At 37.0% G+C, this 15,936-nt stretch overlaps 1 protein-coding gene and 1 pseudogene across 1 annotated transcript; both read left to right on the top strand.

Annotated features, from left to right (window-relative positions):
* The first annotated feature begins 579 nt into the window (after positions 1–579).
* On the top strand, positions 580–2,415 carry LOC146955307 (uncharacterized). Its single transcript, XM_085748159.1, has one exon. The coding sequence runs from the start codon at positions 580–582 to the stop codon at positions 2,413–2,415; it is 1,836 nt and encodes a 611-aa protein (XP_085604285.1).
* Positions 2,416–4,664: 2,249 nt separating this feature from the next.
* Positions 4,665–5,396, top strand: LOC146955306 (secreted RxLR effector protein 161 pseudogene; annotated as a pseudogene).
* Positions 5,397–15,936: the final 10,540 nt, after the last annotated feature.

The raw sequence follows: 15,936 nt of genomic DNA, 5'->3' as shown, positions 1-15,936 counted from the left end.
GGATAATCTCACACGAGGTGTGTGGGGACTGGAAGTAGCCGGGTTTGGTGAACCAGGATAACTTTCCTGTGTTATTCTCTCTTCCTTACTCTTGTCATTTATTTTACTTTATAATCCAGAGTGCTCTGGTCCTAATAACTAATCTTTAATATCGTTTTACTAATTAAAGATAATCTAGTCCAAATTAATCACAACCTCATTAAATCCAGAGTTCTCTGGTCCTTATTAAATTATAACTTTATCATTTATATAACTACTTCCATAATACTTCAGTCAAATCGGTTAACTTACTTCACTAAAGTTAAATCAAATTAAAACTTCATTTTTCTCATTCCGCTTATATAATCATTCTTCATATTATTCTCATATCAAAGATTATTTGTTTTGAACTAATTTCTTAACCAAGAACATTCTTGAGTATATAAACTTCATTTAAAGTTTCAGGAATAAATTTAAAAAGGGTCACAATTCAAACCCCCCCTTTCTTGCGACAATTATTGCTACTTCAATTGGCATCAGAGCCCGGTCTCTAAAAGAAACACTTAACACGTGTTAGAGTAAAAGATTCAAGAAGAAGCAATGTCTTACATACCAGAAGGTCTTTCATGTACAAAACCTCCACTATTCAATGGAAAGAACTATTACTTCTGGAAAGGGAAGATGGAATTATTCCTAAAGTCTCAAGATGTGGACATGTGGAAAGTTATCACTGAAGGTAACTTCGTACCACAAACCACTGATGCAGTCACATCAGTAGTAACTATCAAACCTGAGGCATCATGGACTGACACAGATAAAAAGAGGGTACTCCTAAATTCAAAAGCTCAACTCTTTTTACAATGTTCACTAACCATGGAAGAAAGTGAAAGAATATATGAATGCAATACAGCAAAAAGTATTTGGGATACTTTAAAAATACATCATGAAGGAACAAGCCATGTAAAAGAAACAAGGATAAATATTGGCGTAAGAAAATTCAAAATTTTCGAAATGAATGAAGAGGAAAACATTGATGAAATGTATTCCAGATTCACTTCTATAGTGAATGAGTTAAGGTCATTGGGAAAAATATATTCCCCTCATGATAGAATCAGAAAAATATTAAGATGTCTTCCAACTTCATGGAGACCAATGGTTACAGCAATCACTCAAGCCAAAGACTTAAATGTCTTAGCTTTAGAAGATCTCATTGGAACATTAAGAGCTCATGAAGTTTTACTTCAAGAAGATAAACCAAATAAAAAGGGAAAAATGATTGCCCTTAAAGCATCTGAAAACATTTCAGATGAATCATCCTCTCAAGTTGAGGAAAAAGAAACAGAAGAAGAACAAATGGTTCAGGAAGAAGCAGAGGATGAATTAGCACTTATCACAAAGAAAGTTCAAAGAATGATAAGAAGAAGAGATCAGATAAAAAGATACTTCCCAAACAGAAGAGACAACTCAAAAAAGGAAGTCGATAAAAGTCAAGTAACTTGCTATGGATGCAACAACAAAGGACACTATAAAAATGAATGTCCACAAAACAAAAAGAATCAAAAATCTCCTTACAAGAAGTCTGCACTAATTACATGGGACACTCTTGAAGAAACACAAGCAGAAGAAGCAGAAGAAGCAAACATATGTCTAATGGCTAACACAGACAATGAAGAGGTAATTCTTTTCGACAAACCACCTTTAAATACTGAATTAGAAAACACCATTGATAGTTTACTTTTTGATTCAAATTTTTTAACTAATAAATGCTATTCTCTACAAAAAGAAATCGATGATTTAAAAGAAGAAAAAGAAAAACTTAAAACTTTGAACAATGATCAAAAGAAAACTATTCAACGATTACAAGACTCATATTTTCAAGCAACTGAAAAATTAAAGGAATTTGACAAAAATCCTAATGAAAATGTTGCTTTAAAAAATGAAGTAAGACATTTGAGAAATGATCTCACCCATTTTATAAAATCAACAGAAACATTTCAAAAAATCATGGGATCCCAAAAAGGAATGGCTGATCATAATGGTATAGGTTTTGATATTACAAAAAATCAAAAGATCTACGAAAACTTTTTCATACCAGAAAAAGACAAACTAAAATGCTCCTTCTGCGACAAAGATGGACACGTTGAGTCTTTTTGCTTTCATAAAAAGAGGCTGGCAAAAGCTAGACCAGAATATTCTTACTTAACAAAACCAAAACATTCTTCTCAGAACAAAGAACGATCTTTCTGCTCATACTGTAAAAGAAGTGGTCACTTAGAAATTAACTGTTTTCTCAAGATTAAAAATCTTGAGCTTATGAAAACTAACCATAAAGGACCCACAAAATCATGGGGACCTAAGATACCATCAAATCGAAATGCAGGTATTCTATCAAAACTCAAAGAGAAAGCCATGGTTTTTGGACAGTGGCTGTTCTAGACATATGACCGGCGACAAACAATGTTTCATCTCCTTCATAAAAAAGGAGGGAGGATTGGTAACCTTTGGAAACAATGACAAAGGTCAAATCAAAGGTAAAGGTACTATTGGTAAGAATAACTCTGCTAAAATAGAAGATGTTCAATATGTTGATGGTTTAAAACACAATCTCCTAAGCATAAGTCAATTGTGATAGTGGATTTGAAGTTATTTTTAAACCTAACATATGTGAAGTCAAACAAGTAACCACAGGAAATATTCTCTTCACTGGCTCTCGAATGAAAAATCTTTACGTTTTATTTCTAGACGACATTCCAGCTGAATCTTGCTTTATGTCCATTGATAAAGATAAATGGATTTGGCACAAAAGAGCTGGACATGTTAGCATGAAAACAATTTCAAAAATCTCACAACTAGACTTAGTAAGAGGTCTTCCAAAAATTAATTTTGAGAAAGATAAAATATGTGAAGCATGTGCTAGAGGAAAACAAGTTAAAAGTAGCTTTAAATCAAACAACATCGTTTCTACAAAAAGACCTCTTGAGCTTCTTCACATAGATTTATTTGGACCTGTTAGAACTGCAAGTCTTGCTGGAAAACAATATGGTTTTGTTATAGTCGATGACTATTCCAGATATACATGGGTTTTGTTTTTAAAACATAAAGATGAAGCTTTTGAAGCATTTGTAAAATTTTGTAACCTTGTTCAAAATGAAAAAGAATCAAATATCATCTCTGTGAGAAGTGATCATGGAGGAGAATTTGAAAACTTATCATTCAAAACTTTTTTTGATAACAAGGGAATTTCACATAACTTCTCATGTGCAAGAACTCCTCAACAAAATGGAGTTGTTGAAAGAAAAAATCGAACTCTACAAGAAATGGCAAGAACAATGATTAATGAATCAAATGTTGAAAAATATTTTTGGGCTGAAGCCATCAACACTTCTTGCTATATCATAAATAGAGTTTCAATTAGAAAAATTCTCAACAAAACCCCATATGAACTCTGGAAAAACAGAAAACCAAACATTTCTTATTTTCACATCTTTGGCTGTTTTTGCTATATTTTAAATGATAAAGAAAACTTAGGAAAATTTGATTCAAAATCAGACAAAGGAATTTTCTTAGGATATGCAACAAATTCTAAAGGATATAGAATTTATAATCTAAGAAATCAAACTATGGAAATAAGCATGCATGTTATTTTTGATGAGTTTGATGATCTAGTTACTAACAAAGAAGATGATGAGGAAATACCAAAGAATCAAGAAATTATAAGCAATACAGATCAAGCATCCTCCTCTCAAACTCCTCCAAAAAGTTGGAGAATTGTCGGTGACCATCCTCCTGAACAAATTATTGGTAACACATTTGATGGAATTAGGACAAGACTATCCTTCAAAGATAATGACAACAATATGGCAATGATTTCACATATTGAACCAAAAAATATTCAAGAAGCTATATGTGAAGAATCATGGGTAAAAGCCATGAAAGAAGAACTTTCTCAATTTGAGAAAAATGAGGTATGGAATCTTGTTTCTAAACCACAAGGACATTCTATAATTGGAACAAGATGGGTTTTTAGAAATAAACTAGATGAAGAAGGAAAAGTTATCAGAAATAAAGCCAGATTAGTCGCACAAGGCTACAATCAACAAGAAGGTATTGACTATGATGAAACATTTGCTCCGGTAGCCAGGTTAGAAGCAATACGTATTCTTCTTGCATATGCATCTCATAAAAATATTAAACTTTTTCAAATGGATGTTAAAAGTGCTTTTTTAAATGGATTCTTAAATGAAGAAGTATATGTGCATCAACCTCCTGGTTTTGAAAACATTGATAAACCTAATCATGTGTTCAAATTAACAAAAGCATTATATGGGTTAAAACAAGCTCCACGTGCATGGTATGAAAGATTAAGTACATTCCTTATCAAAAATAATTTTTCTAGAGGAAAAATTGATACAACACTTTTTAGAAAAGATGATAACTCAGATTTTCTCATTGTACAAATTTATGTTGATGACATTATTTTTGGATCCACAAATGAAAAAATGTGTGAGGAATTCTCTGGACTCATGCAAAGTGAATTTGAAATGAGTATGATGGGAGAATTAAGATTTTTTCTTGGTTTACAAATAAAACAAGAAATTAAAGGGATTTTTATTTGTCAAGAAAAATATATTAAAGATCTTCTCAAAAAATATAAAATGAATGAAGCAAAAATTATGGTAACTCCGATGCATCCTTCTTCTAGTCTTGATAAAGATGAAGAAGGAAAAAGTGTCTCTGAAAAGGAATACAGAGGAATGATTGGATCTCTGCTGTACTTAACTGCCAGTAGACCAGATATTGTTTTTGCAGTAGGTTTATGTGCACGTTTTCAAACTTCTCCAAAAGAATCTCATTTAACTGCAGTAAAAAGAATTTTCAGATATCTAGTCGGTACTACTGATCTTGGTCTTTGGTATAGCAAAGGATCTTGTTTTGATTTAACAGCTTACTGTGATGCTGACTACGCTGGAGACAAAATAGAAAGAAAAAGTACAAGTGGCACCTGTCAGTTTCTTGGAAATGCATTAATCAGTTGGGCATGTAGAAAGCAAAATACTATTGCTCTATCAACCACTGAAGCAGAATATGTGTCAGCAGCAAATTGTTGCTCCCAGGTGTTATGGATTAAAAATCAACTAGAAGATTTTTCAATAAGGTACACAAACATTCCCATATTTTGCGATAATACAAGTGCAATAAATTTATCAAAAAATCCCATTCAGCATTCAAGATCAAAACACATTGAAATAAAACATCATTTTATTAGGGATCATGTCAATAAAAAGGATGTGGAATTAATTTTTGTTAATACAGAAAATCAACTGGCTGATATTTTTACAAAACCTTTGGTAGAAGATAGATTTAATTTTATCAAAGAAAAATTACATATTATTCAAAATCCAAAAAATTTAAGATAAAGAACGTTCTCAAGAACATTCTGTCCTTTATCCTTAACTTGCTCCTCACGTGTGGATTAGCTATGAACATCTTTTATTTGTCTTTTAAAATTCAAATTATCTCTACTTATGTAAAATATTATACAACTCATTAGATGCCATTTCCATCACATTTAATGAAATACACTCATAACTTTTTATGGAAACTACCACTTTGTCTCTTAAACCACCATTTGTCTAATCAAAAACTTTTTCCTCTAGTTATCTCTCTCTCTCTCTCTTTCTCGTACGCTCTCTCTCTCACAGACTCCACACTTCACTTCTCTTTTCACTAAACACTCCTGCTTATAAAAACAACCTTCTATCTTCCATCAAAACTCATCAAACCTTATCAAAAATGGCTAGAACAAAAGGGTTAGCAAAGAAAGGAAATGAACAATCATCTTCCTCATCCAAAACCCCACCAGATCTTAATCACACACCACCATCATCACCTCACCTCTCCTCTAATCACTCACCTGAACTCTCTCTCTCGCCTTCTCTCTCTCAGATGCATGCTTCTCTTCCACCCTCTCCCACAAAATCAAGAGACTCTTGTGAAGAAGTAATGAACATTGATCCACTCGTAATGATCTGTCAAGAAGAAGGGGAAGTTTCTACTAAAGAAACTTCTGTCAACAAAGAAGAAGAAGCTTCGATTGAAAAGAAGAGGAAAGCTTCTTGTGAAGAAGAAGGTTCTGACAAAGAAGATGAAGAGAAAGAGGAAACTCCAGAAAAACCTTCTCCTGTCAAAACAAAACCTAAACCTAAAACTAAGAAAGCCATGTCCTCTCAATCTGTGAACAGAAGAAGATCACAAAGATTGATTGCTAATATTGGGTTAAGGAAAACTCAAAGTGGTGAAGGAGACAAAGTCATTCACGAGATTCCTGACTCAGATGAAGAAGAAGAAGTTGTTCCTAAGGTTGCTCAACCTACACCAGTCGCTGCTCCAAAGGAAACCAAAAAATCTAAACCTAAAAAACCTGCTTCTGACCCACCGAAAAAATCACCTCTTAAATCAAAAATTTCCAAATCAAAAGAACCTCCTCTTCCTAAAAAATCTCCACCAAAACCGCCACTAACTCGCAAGGAAAAAGGGAAAGGTCCTCTCACATCTGAAGAAAAGGATCCCTCTCCAAAACAAATCCCTCTTCTGGAACCTGACAAAGAAAAGGAATTTTATGAGAAATGGGCACCACGACCCATAGCAATAGGACGCTATGTGGATTTTGAAGACCTGGCCAAAGAAGAAATTCTTCTCAAAGCTTTCACTGATAAGATGGGATGGACACACTTCCTTCAAATTCGAGAGAAGACATACAAGAAGGTGGTCCAAGCTTTCTATTGCCAAGCCACAGCTTATTCTGAGAAAAGCTTAATCATCTCGACCATCAAAGGTAAACAAATTTCTCTCACGCCTGACCTCATTGCTGAATACCTAAACCTTCCCTCTGATGGATTCTGTGTTTATGGAGATAATTGGGATTTAGATTTAAAAGTTAACCTAACTGATGTGTTTAGCTACATCTTTAAGAACCCAAACAATGTTTTTGTCTCTGCTAACCTACATTATATTCCCAAAATGTTAAACCTTTTAAGTCAGCACAGTCTCATTCCTAGGAAGGGTAACCATGGGAAAATCACCAAGAACGATCTCTTGATCATTTACTGTATGTTCTATGAAGTAAGATTGAACCTGCCTCATGTGATTCTACATCATATGATCTCTGCTATTAAAGACAACGACCCACGACGTGGTCTTCCTTATGGCATGATTCTTACCAGGCTTTTTAGAGAAACTGGAATTGATTTGGATGGTGAAGAATCTGAATGGATTATTTCAAAGTTTCGAGCCAAAAATGTCAGCCATATGAAGTCTGAAGCTGAACATACTCTGACTCCCTCTAAAAGGAAAAGAGATCAAGATGAGGATTATGTCTCTGATTCTGAATCAGATTCTCCTCAGGATCCTCCTCAAGATCCTCCTCAGAATCCTCCTCAAAATCCTCCTAAAAATCCTCCAATTCCTCCTCAAAATCGTTCTGCTGAACACTCTCCAAATCGTTCTCAGCAACGATCTCCTGTTTTAGAGGAACATCAAGATCTCTTAGAAGACTTTGGAAATCAAACTGCTATTTTCAATGACATTCAAGCCACCCAGATTCTTCAAAGTTTCAAATCAAATCTTCCTCCACCTACAAAAGTCTCCAACACAAGTCAACTTTTTACATCTCCACCTCAAGCTGATTTCTCTCCATTATTCAATTCAAATTCAATCAGCAAATTCTTCAATTCTCTGCCTCAATTTGATGGTTCAAATCCCTTAGAATCTTTTACCACTTTGCAATCCAACTGTCCTACCATGCCTTCAAATCCATCAAAGGCTGCTCCATCCACTTCCACTCACGCTGCTGCTACTAATGAAAGACCTCCTAAACGGTCTAGAATTGAGAAGGATTTGAGCAAAATCAAAAAATATTTGCGTAGGCTTCTTGAAGGACAGCAAGCATGTTTAAGTCATCATGTGTATAACAAGATGGAAAATCAAACTCAAAGAGGTTGGATCTCAAACACCTTGAGCACACGTTATTGTGTTCCTCCACCTGCCGAATTGCCTTTTCCACCACCACAGTACTTCATTCCTGCTCCTTCTGATGACTCCTCATCTGATGACTCATCTCCTACTCCTAAGGAATGACTGGCACCTGCTACTTTTTGATGAAACAAAGGGGGAGATAGTTTAAGGGGAAAAGAATTGAAACAAACATCTCTGGATCATCTTTTGCTGCATTTTTTACTGCTTATCTATATTTATATTTTCTTGTTATATTTTGGTATATGCATGCCTATAAGTGCTGCAAAACTATTATGTTGTTGTCTATTGCATGCTTGCTATGCTGCAAAAATTATCCAGTACTATGCTTTTATGTTATTATGTCTATTTTGATGAACCTGTTATTTGTATGAACTTTTGCAAATGAATGAAAAATATGTTGGTTCATAAAAATTATATGCATTCTCAATTTCTTTTATATGATTATTGGATGCTGAAATTGAGGGGGAGAAAATTGATAAAATCATTAAAGACATTTCATCAAAATTATTAGTTTTTTATTCCTTTCAAGATTAAATTTTTAAAAAAGTTTGTTATCATCAAAAAGGGAGAGATTGTTGAAAGCAAAATCCTCTTTTGATGTTTTAAAGATAACAAACAAATTTTATCTTGTTATCTACTAATGAATTTTGTGAGCATGTTTCATGAGAATGATCCTAAGAACGTTCTTGCCTCGCAAAATAAACACAAGTATTTCCATCGAAATATCAAGAGCAAGCAAATAGACAAATTGGAACTTTTGTACACATTCAATGACTGCATCAATGGAAATTAATTCTCTTTGTCTCACTAAAGAAGGGAATAAAAGATCTTAAGGATAAAGACTCTTTTAAAGCTTTTTAATGGCAAAATAAATTAATACAATCATTGTCAAATATGTGCACATGGACCACAAGACTACAAAGGAATAAAATCTGATTAGGCCCCATGAGATTTTCGACCCATTAAGAAAAGAATGGAAAAAGGTCCATTAAGGAAAAGTTCTTCAAAAGATATTTTCACATGACATCATCAAAGGAGTCACTCTATGACATCACACAATGACATCAAGCATACATCATCTCAAGTGGCCTCCAAGTTTCTGAAAGAAGGCTAACAGCTCATAGACACCTTGCAAAAACGTGTTGCTTCATGCCCAAGTTTTGGTTGATCACTGAAAAAAACGTTCTTGAGAACGTTCTCTGAAGACAGCTTGCACACTTGTTCCCCAAGCAACTTTTGGAGCGCATTTTTCAGTTTGAAATGGTTTCAAACAGCTCTTTTGTGACCTGTCCTCAAAGGCTATTCGTGCTCTATAAATAGAAGAGGTCATTGAAGGCTAAAGGAAAGAGTTTGAACTACAAAAGCATTTATCTCTCAAAAGCAATCAATCTCTCAATCATTCTCTCAATCAAGCTCTTCTACAAACATAAGCAAACTCCATAAGCTCTCACTAGATTTATTTGTATCATTATCCTTTTGAGTTTGTGTTTGTAAAAGTTTCATGTGTTGAAATATCAAGATCAACACAAAACCAATCACCATACAAAGCGTGATATTAGTTCTCAAGTCTATTGGGCTTAATAGTTTGAGATAGAAAAATTCAACCTTTCTTTTGCTAGTGCAAAGAATTGTAAGAAGCCTGCTGAGGTTGATAATACAGGGTTACGGACTGATCTGGTGTGATCAAGACCTTATAGTGTTGGTTAGAAGTTTCTGCCAACTGTATACTATAGTGGATAATCTCACACGAGGTGTGTGGGGACTGGAAGTAGCCGGGTTTGGTGAACCAGGATAACTTTCCTGTGTTATTCTCTCTTCCTTACTCTTGTCATTTATTTTACTTTATAATCCAGAGTGCTCTGGTCCTAATAACTAATCTTTAATATCGTTTTACTAATTAAAGATAATCTAGTCCAAATTAATCACAACCTCATTAAATCCAGAGTTCTCTGGTCCTTATTAAATTATCACTTTATCATTTATATAACTACTTCCATAATACTTCAGTCAAATCGGTTAACTTACTTCGCTAAAGTTAAATCAAATTAAAACTTCATTTTTCTCATTCCGCTTATATAATCATTCTTCATATTATTCTCATATCAAAGATTATTTGTTTTGAACTAATTTCTTAACCAAGAACATTCTTGAGTATATAAACTTCATTTAAAGTTTCAGGAATAAATTTAAAAAGGGTCACAATTCAAACCCCCCCTTTCTTGCGACAATTATTGCTACTTCACACATCTCACAGATCATGGATAAAGAGTTATCAAGTCTTCACATAGATATAAATATTAGGAGTAATATTTATATTGGATTGACCCACCGTGAGAATAATACATAGTAAGTTATGCAATTGTCATAAGATATACTCACAATGATAATAGTGTATATCGCTCTTAGACCTGAAACCACTATGATCCCTAGATGTGAACTCAAGTGCTTTGTTGCCATTCTAACGTTGTCTGTAAAAGGATAACCATAACGTTGGTTGATGGGTACTTGATGAAGCATGCTGAGGGACATGAGTGTCCTAGATGGGATTTGTCCCTCCTCATAAACGGGAGATATATCTTTAGGCCTCTTGATGAAATATGACTGTAAAACTGCATGGCCATGCCGAACTAAGTCAATATAAGATATTTGACTTATTCGTTATTCAGTATATTTCGGAATCAAGGAATATAAACATTGATCTATACAAGGGTGACAATATCTATGCCTTGGGATCAATAAAGATATCGAGACAAAGGAGTAAGTGTACACATGAGTATTATCATGGAAAGGTTTCGTCAGATCACTTGACATTCTTGTCACTTGGGTAGCAATGATGTGTTGCTAGATACCGCTCATTGTTTATAATATTAAATATTAGATTTAATATTATTGCCAACGTGACTAGAACCTATAGGGTCACACACAAAGAACAATCAAAAGAGAAATATATAAGTATGACTTATATAAGGGGTGCGTTTAGTAAATAACGCTAATTAGTTGGCAAAATTACTAAACTCGTTGTTGGGCTTACTGAAGCCCAATAGTGACTTATGACTTGCAGAGCACACTAGAAGTTCTATAAATAGAACTCTGGTGCTGAAGTTTTTGGTTACACGTTTTGAAGCAACCCCTTTCTTCTCTGCACTTCCAATTCATTGGCTAGCACCGAGTTTTGGAGGAGCACTGTTCGTGTGGACTTGCTAGAGGCTTTGCTGCTTGCTTGGCTGTGATCGAGATTCCAGTTTCCAGTTCCAGCTTTCAGATTCCACAGTTCAAGGTAACAATCGAATCACTGATTCATGTTTGAATTTCGTAATGATCCAAGGAATGAAAATCAAAAATTTTCCGCTGCTTCTACTCCATTCTTCAATTCGATTTTCCTTCAGCAGCTGCCCGTGTTTCTCCTCGACTTGATGAGGAAGAGTTAACACAGACATTCCTGAAGACTCTGAAGAAGGAATATAAGGAGAGAATGATAGTCTCTGCCCCAAACAACTTCTCTGATATGGTCACAATGGGAACTCGTCTAGAGGAGGCCGTCCGAGATGGTATTATTGTTCTTGAGAAAGGTGAATCTTCAACCAGTGCACCAAAGAAGTATGGTAATGGTCATCATAAGAAGAAAGAATCTGATGTAGGGATGGTGTCTGGTAACCCATCTGCAGCAGCTACACAATTACCTATGCCTTATCATTACATGCAGTACTCTCAGCATCCTTTCTTCCCACCATTCTACCAGCAATATCCTCTACCACCGGGTCAACCACCAGTGCCCGTCAATGCCATTGCTCAGCAAGTACAGCAACAGCCTCCTGCTCAACAGCAACGGCAGCAACAACAGGGTCCCCGACCCAAACCTTCTTTTCCAACAATACCAATGCGGTATGGTGAGCTGCTCCCAACTCTACTTGCTAAGGGACACTGCGTCACCAGACCAGGCAAGCCTCCGCCTAATCCATTGCCTCCCAGGTTCCGACAGGATCTGACATGTGAATTCCATCAGGGTGCTCAAGGCCACGATGTTGAGGGTTGCTTTGCTCTGAAATATATTGTGAAAGACCTGATAGAAAAGGGACGGTTGACTTTTGAGAATAGTGTTCCTCATGCTCTTGACAACCCGCTTCCAAACCATGCTGCTGTTAACATGATCGAGGCCTTCGAAGGAATCCCTGTTCCTCAGGAAGAGCCCATATTGGATGTCCGCAATGTCGTTACTCCCTTGGTGCCATTACATGTCAAGCTATGCCAGGCTTCTCTGTTCAAACATGATCATGATTCTTGTTCAGAATGTCTGCAGAATCCTATGGGCTGTTGTGTGGTGCAAAATGATATCCAGAGTCTGATGGATGACAAGCACTTGATTACCAGTGATGTATGTGTGATTGTACCAGTGTTCCATGACTCTCCTGTCGAAAGTGTATCTCAGATGAAGAATGTTGAGCCTTTGGTGATCAGGTTACCTGGTCCGGTATCTTATACCTCTACCAAAGCAATTCCCTATAAGTACAATGCAACCATGGTCGAGAATGGAGTGGAAGTGCCTCTGGTATCCCCAGCTACAGTTGATAATGTTGCTAGTGAAATTACAGCTCTGAGAAGCGGAAAAGTCCGTCCACCCTTGTTTCAAAAGAAGGTGGTGACGCCCATTGCCACAGTAACTCCACCGGTTGCTCCTCCTGTTGATAAGAACACCGGCCCAGCAGGCCAATCTATTGAAGAGTCCAATCTGGACGAAATCCTGAGGCTTATCAAGAAAAGTGACTATAAGATTGTTGACCAACTGCTACAAACCCCATCAAAGATATCCATCTTGTCTCTGCTCATGAGCTCAGAGGCTCATAGGAAAGTGTTAATGAAGATACTTGAGCAAGCTTACGTTGATCACGAAGTCTCTGTGGAGCAATTCAATGGAATAGTGGGTAATATCACTGCTTGCAACAGTTTGGGATTCGGTGATGATGAACTCCCCGAAGCAGGGAAGTATCACAACTTGGCTCTACATATCTCAGTACATTGTGGATCTGATATGATATCCAACGTTTTGGTGGACACTGGATCATCGTTGAATGTAATGCCTGAGTCCACACTAAGGCAATTGAGCCATCATGGAATTTCCCTGAGGGGTAGCAGCTATCTGGTTAAGGCTTTCGATGGATCCCGCAAAGATGTTCTTGGGGAAGTAGACCTGCCAATTACCATTGGTCCTGAGACATTTCAGATTACTTTCCAAGTCATGGATATCAATGCTTCCTACAGTTGTCTCCTCGGAAGACCGTGGATCCACGACGCTGGAGCAGTCACTTCCACTTTGCATCAGAAGCTCAAGTTCATGAGGAATGGTAAGATTGTCACTGTGCATGGTGAAGAAGCATATCTGGTTAGCCAGGTATCATCATGGTAAGATTGTCACTGTGCATGGTGAAGAAGCATATCTGGTTAGCCAGGTATCATCTTTCTCTTGTGTTGAAGCAGGGTCCGCTGAAGGGACGTCATTTCAAGGCTTGACCGTTGAGGGTGCAGAACCCCGGAGGGCTGGTACTAGCATGGCTTCACTGAAAGATGCCCAGAAGGCTGTTCAAGCAGGGCAAGCTGCTGGCTGGGGCAAAGTAATTCAGATTTTGGAAAACAAGCGTAAAGAGGGCCTTGGATTCTCCCCGACATCTGCTGTTTCAAAGGGAACTTTCTACAGTGCTGGGTACATCAATGCTATTGCTGAAGATGCTGCTGGAAGTAGTCATGTGCCTACATTTGTTATACCAGAAGGCACTGTGAGAAATTGGGAAGCCATTGATGTTCCTTTAGTCATGCATGCTTCCATGTAATGTGTTTTGTTGCTCATGTTTTCTTTGTTTTCAAAATAACAATCCTTTCGCTCTGCCCAAGGCGAAAGTGATATCATTGTAAGGGCATGTTTGTTTCGGCATTGTCGTTATTAATAAAAGTTGTCGTCTTTTCCGCGACTCTTTGTTTTTTACTTTTTAGTGCCTTTTTCTTGGAAATAATGGTAATGCCAGAAAAAACCAAAACATCTGTATTTTTCTTATTAATTTCAAAAATCTGCATGAAAAACTTTTTCTAAAATCATCCCAATCATATTATGCAGATTGAACCATAATAAACCCGTTGAACACAGTGACCCTATGGTTCCTCCAAATTTTGAATTCCCTGTATATGAAGCTGAAGATGAGGATGAAGATGATGAAGAGATACCGTATGAGATCACTCGACTGCTTGAACAAGAAAGAAGAGCCATTCAGCCTCACCAGGAAGAGATTGAGCTTATCAACCTGGGTACTGAAGAGAACAAGCGAGAGATCAAGATCGGTGCCGCACTTGAGCCAGAAGTGAAAAGGAAGATTATTCAGCTCCTCCGTGATTATCCAGATGTCTTTGCATGGTCCTATGAAGATATGTCGGGTCTAGATCCCAAGATTGTGGAACATCGGATATCGACAAGACCTGAATGTCCTCCTGTCAAACAGAAATTGAGAAGGTCTCGTCCAGACATGGCTCTTAAGATCAAGGCTGAAGTGCAAAAACAAATTGATGCGGGTTTCCTCATGACAGCTGAGTATCCGGAGTGGATTGCCAACATTGTACCAGTGCCAAAGAAAGATGGGAAAGTTCGAATGTGTGTTGATTACAGAGATCTGAACAAACCCAGTCCAAAAGATAACTTCCCATTGCCTCATATTGATGTGCTTGTTGACAGTACTGCTCAATCCAATATCTTCTCCTTCATGGATGGCTTCTCTGGTTATAATCAAATACGAATGTCTCCTGAAGATAGAGAAAAGACGTCCTTCATCACTCCGTGCGGAACGTTCTGTTATAAAGTGATGCCGTTTGGCTTGATAAATGCTGGTGCTACCTATCAGAGAGGTATGACAACTCTGTTTCATGATATGATTCACAAAGAGATTGAAGTATATGTTGATGATATGATTGTGAAGTCAAGTGATGAAGAGCAGCATGTTGTGTATTTGAAAAAGATGTTTGAAAGATTAAGAAAATACAAGCTGCGGTTGAATCCTAACAAGTGTACCTTCGGTGTACGATCTGGGAAGTTGCTAGGCTTCATTGTCAGCCAAAGAGGCATTGAAGTTGACCCTGACAAAGTCCGAGCCATCAGAGAGATGCCGGCCCCTCAAACTGAAAAGCAAGTCAGAGGTTTCCTCGGACGTCTGAACTATATTTCAAGATTTATATCTCACATGACTACTACTTGTGGACCAATTTTCAAACTGCTCAGAAAGAATCAGCCTGTTGTATGGAATGATGAATGCCAGGAAGCTTTTGATAGCATCAAAGAATACCTGTCGGAACCACCTATCCTTGTCCCGCCAGTAGAAGGAAGGCCTTTGATTATGTATCTGTCAGTGTTGGATGATTCAGTGGGCTGTGTTCTCGGTCAACAAGATGAGACTGGTAAGAAAGAGCATGCTATCTACTATCTGAGCAAGAAGTTCACCGACTGCGAGACTCGGTATACAATGCTTGAAAAGACCTGTTGTGCTTTAGCTTGGGCTGCCAAACGCCTGCGTCATTACATGGTGAATCATACAACTTGGTTGATATCCCGAATGGATCCAATCAAGTACATCTTTGAAAAGCCTGCTGTTACTGGGAAGATTGCACGTTGGCAAATGTTGTTGTCTGAATATGATATTGTGTACAAAGCTCAGAAAGCAATCAAAGGAAGTGTCCTTGCTGAGCATCTTGCTTGTCAACCTCTTGATGATTACCAGCCAATTAAGTTTGATTTCCCTGATGAAGAGATCATGTATTTGAAAGCGAAAGACTGTGAAGAGCCACTGATCAATGAAGGGCCAGATCCCAATAGCAAATGGGGATTGGTGTTTGATGGTGCTGTTAATGCTTATGGTAAAGGAATTGGAGCCATCATTGTAACTCCGCAGGGGC

The sequence above is a fragment of the Medicago sativa genome, chromosome 1 (genome assembly GCF_051527215.1).
Source record: "Medicago sativa cultivar Bolivia chromosome 1, Bolivia_mono, whole genome shotgun sequence".
Lineage (NCBI taxonomy): Eukaryota > Viridiplantae > Streptophyta > Magnoliopsida > Fabales > Fabaceae > Medicago > Medicago sativa.
The sequence above is the reverse complement of the archived record's forward strand: the minus strand, read 5'-3'. Positions and strand labels throughout refer to the sequence as shown.

What these genes read in the sequence shown, in the direction of transcription:
- LOC146955307 (XM_085748159.1), top strand. Translation starts at nt 580, where the DNA reads ATGTCTTACATACCAGAAGGTCTTTCATGTACAAAACCTCCACTATTC.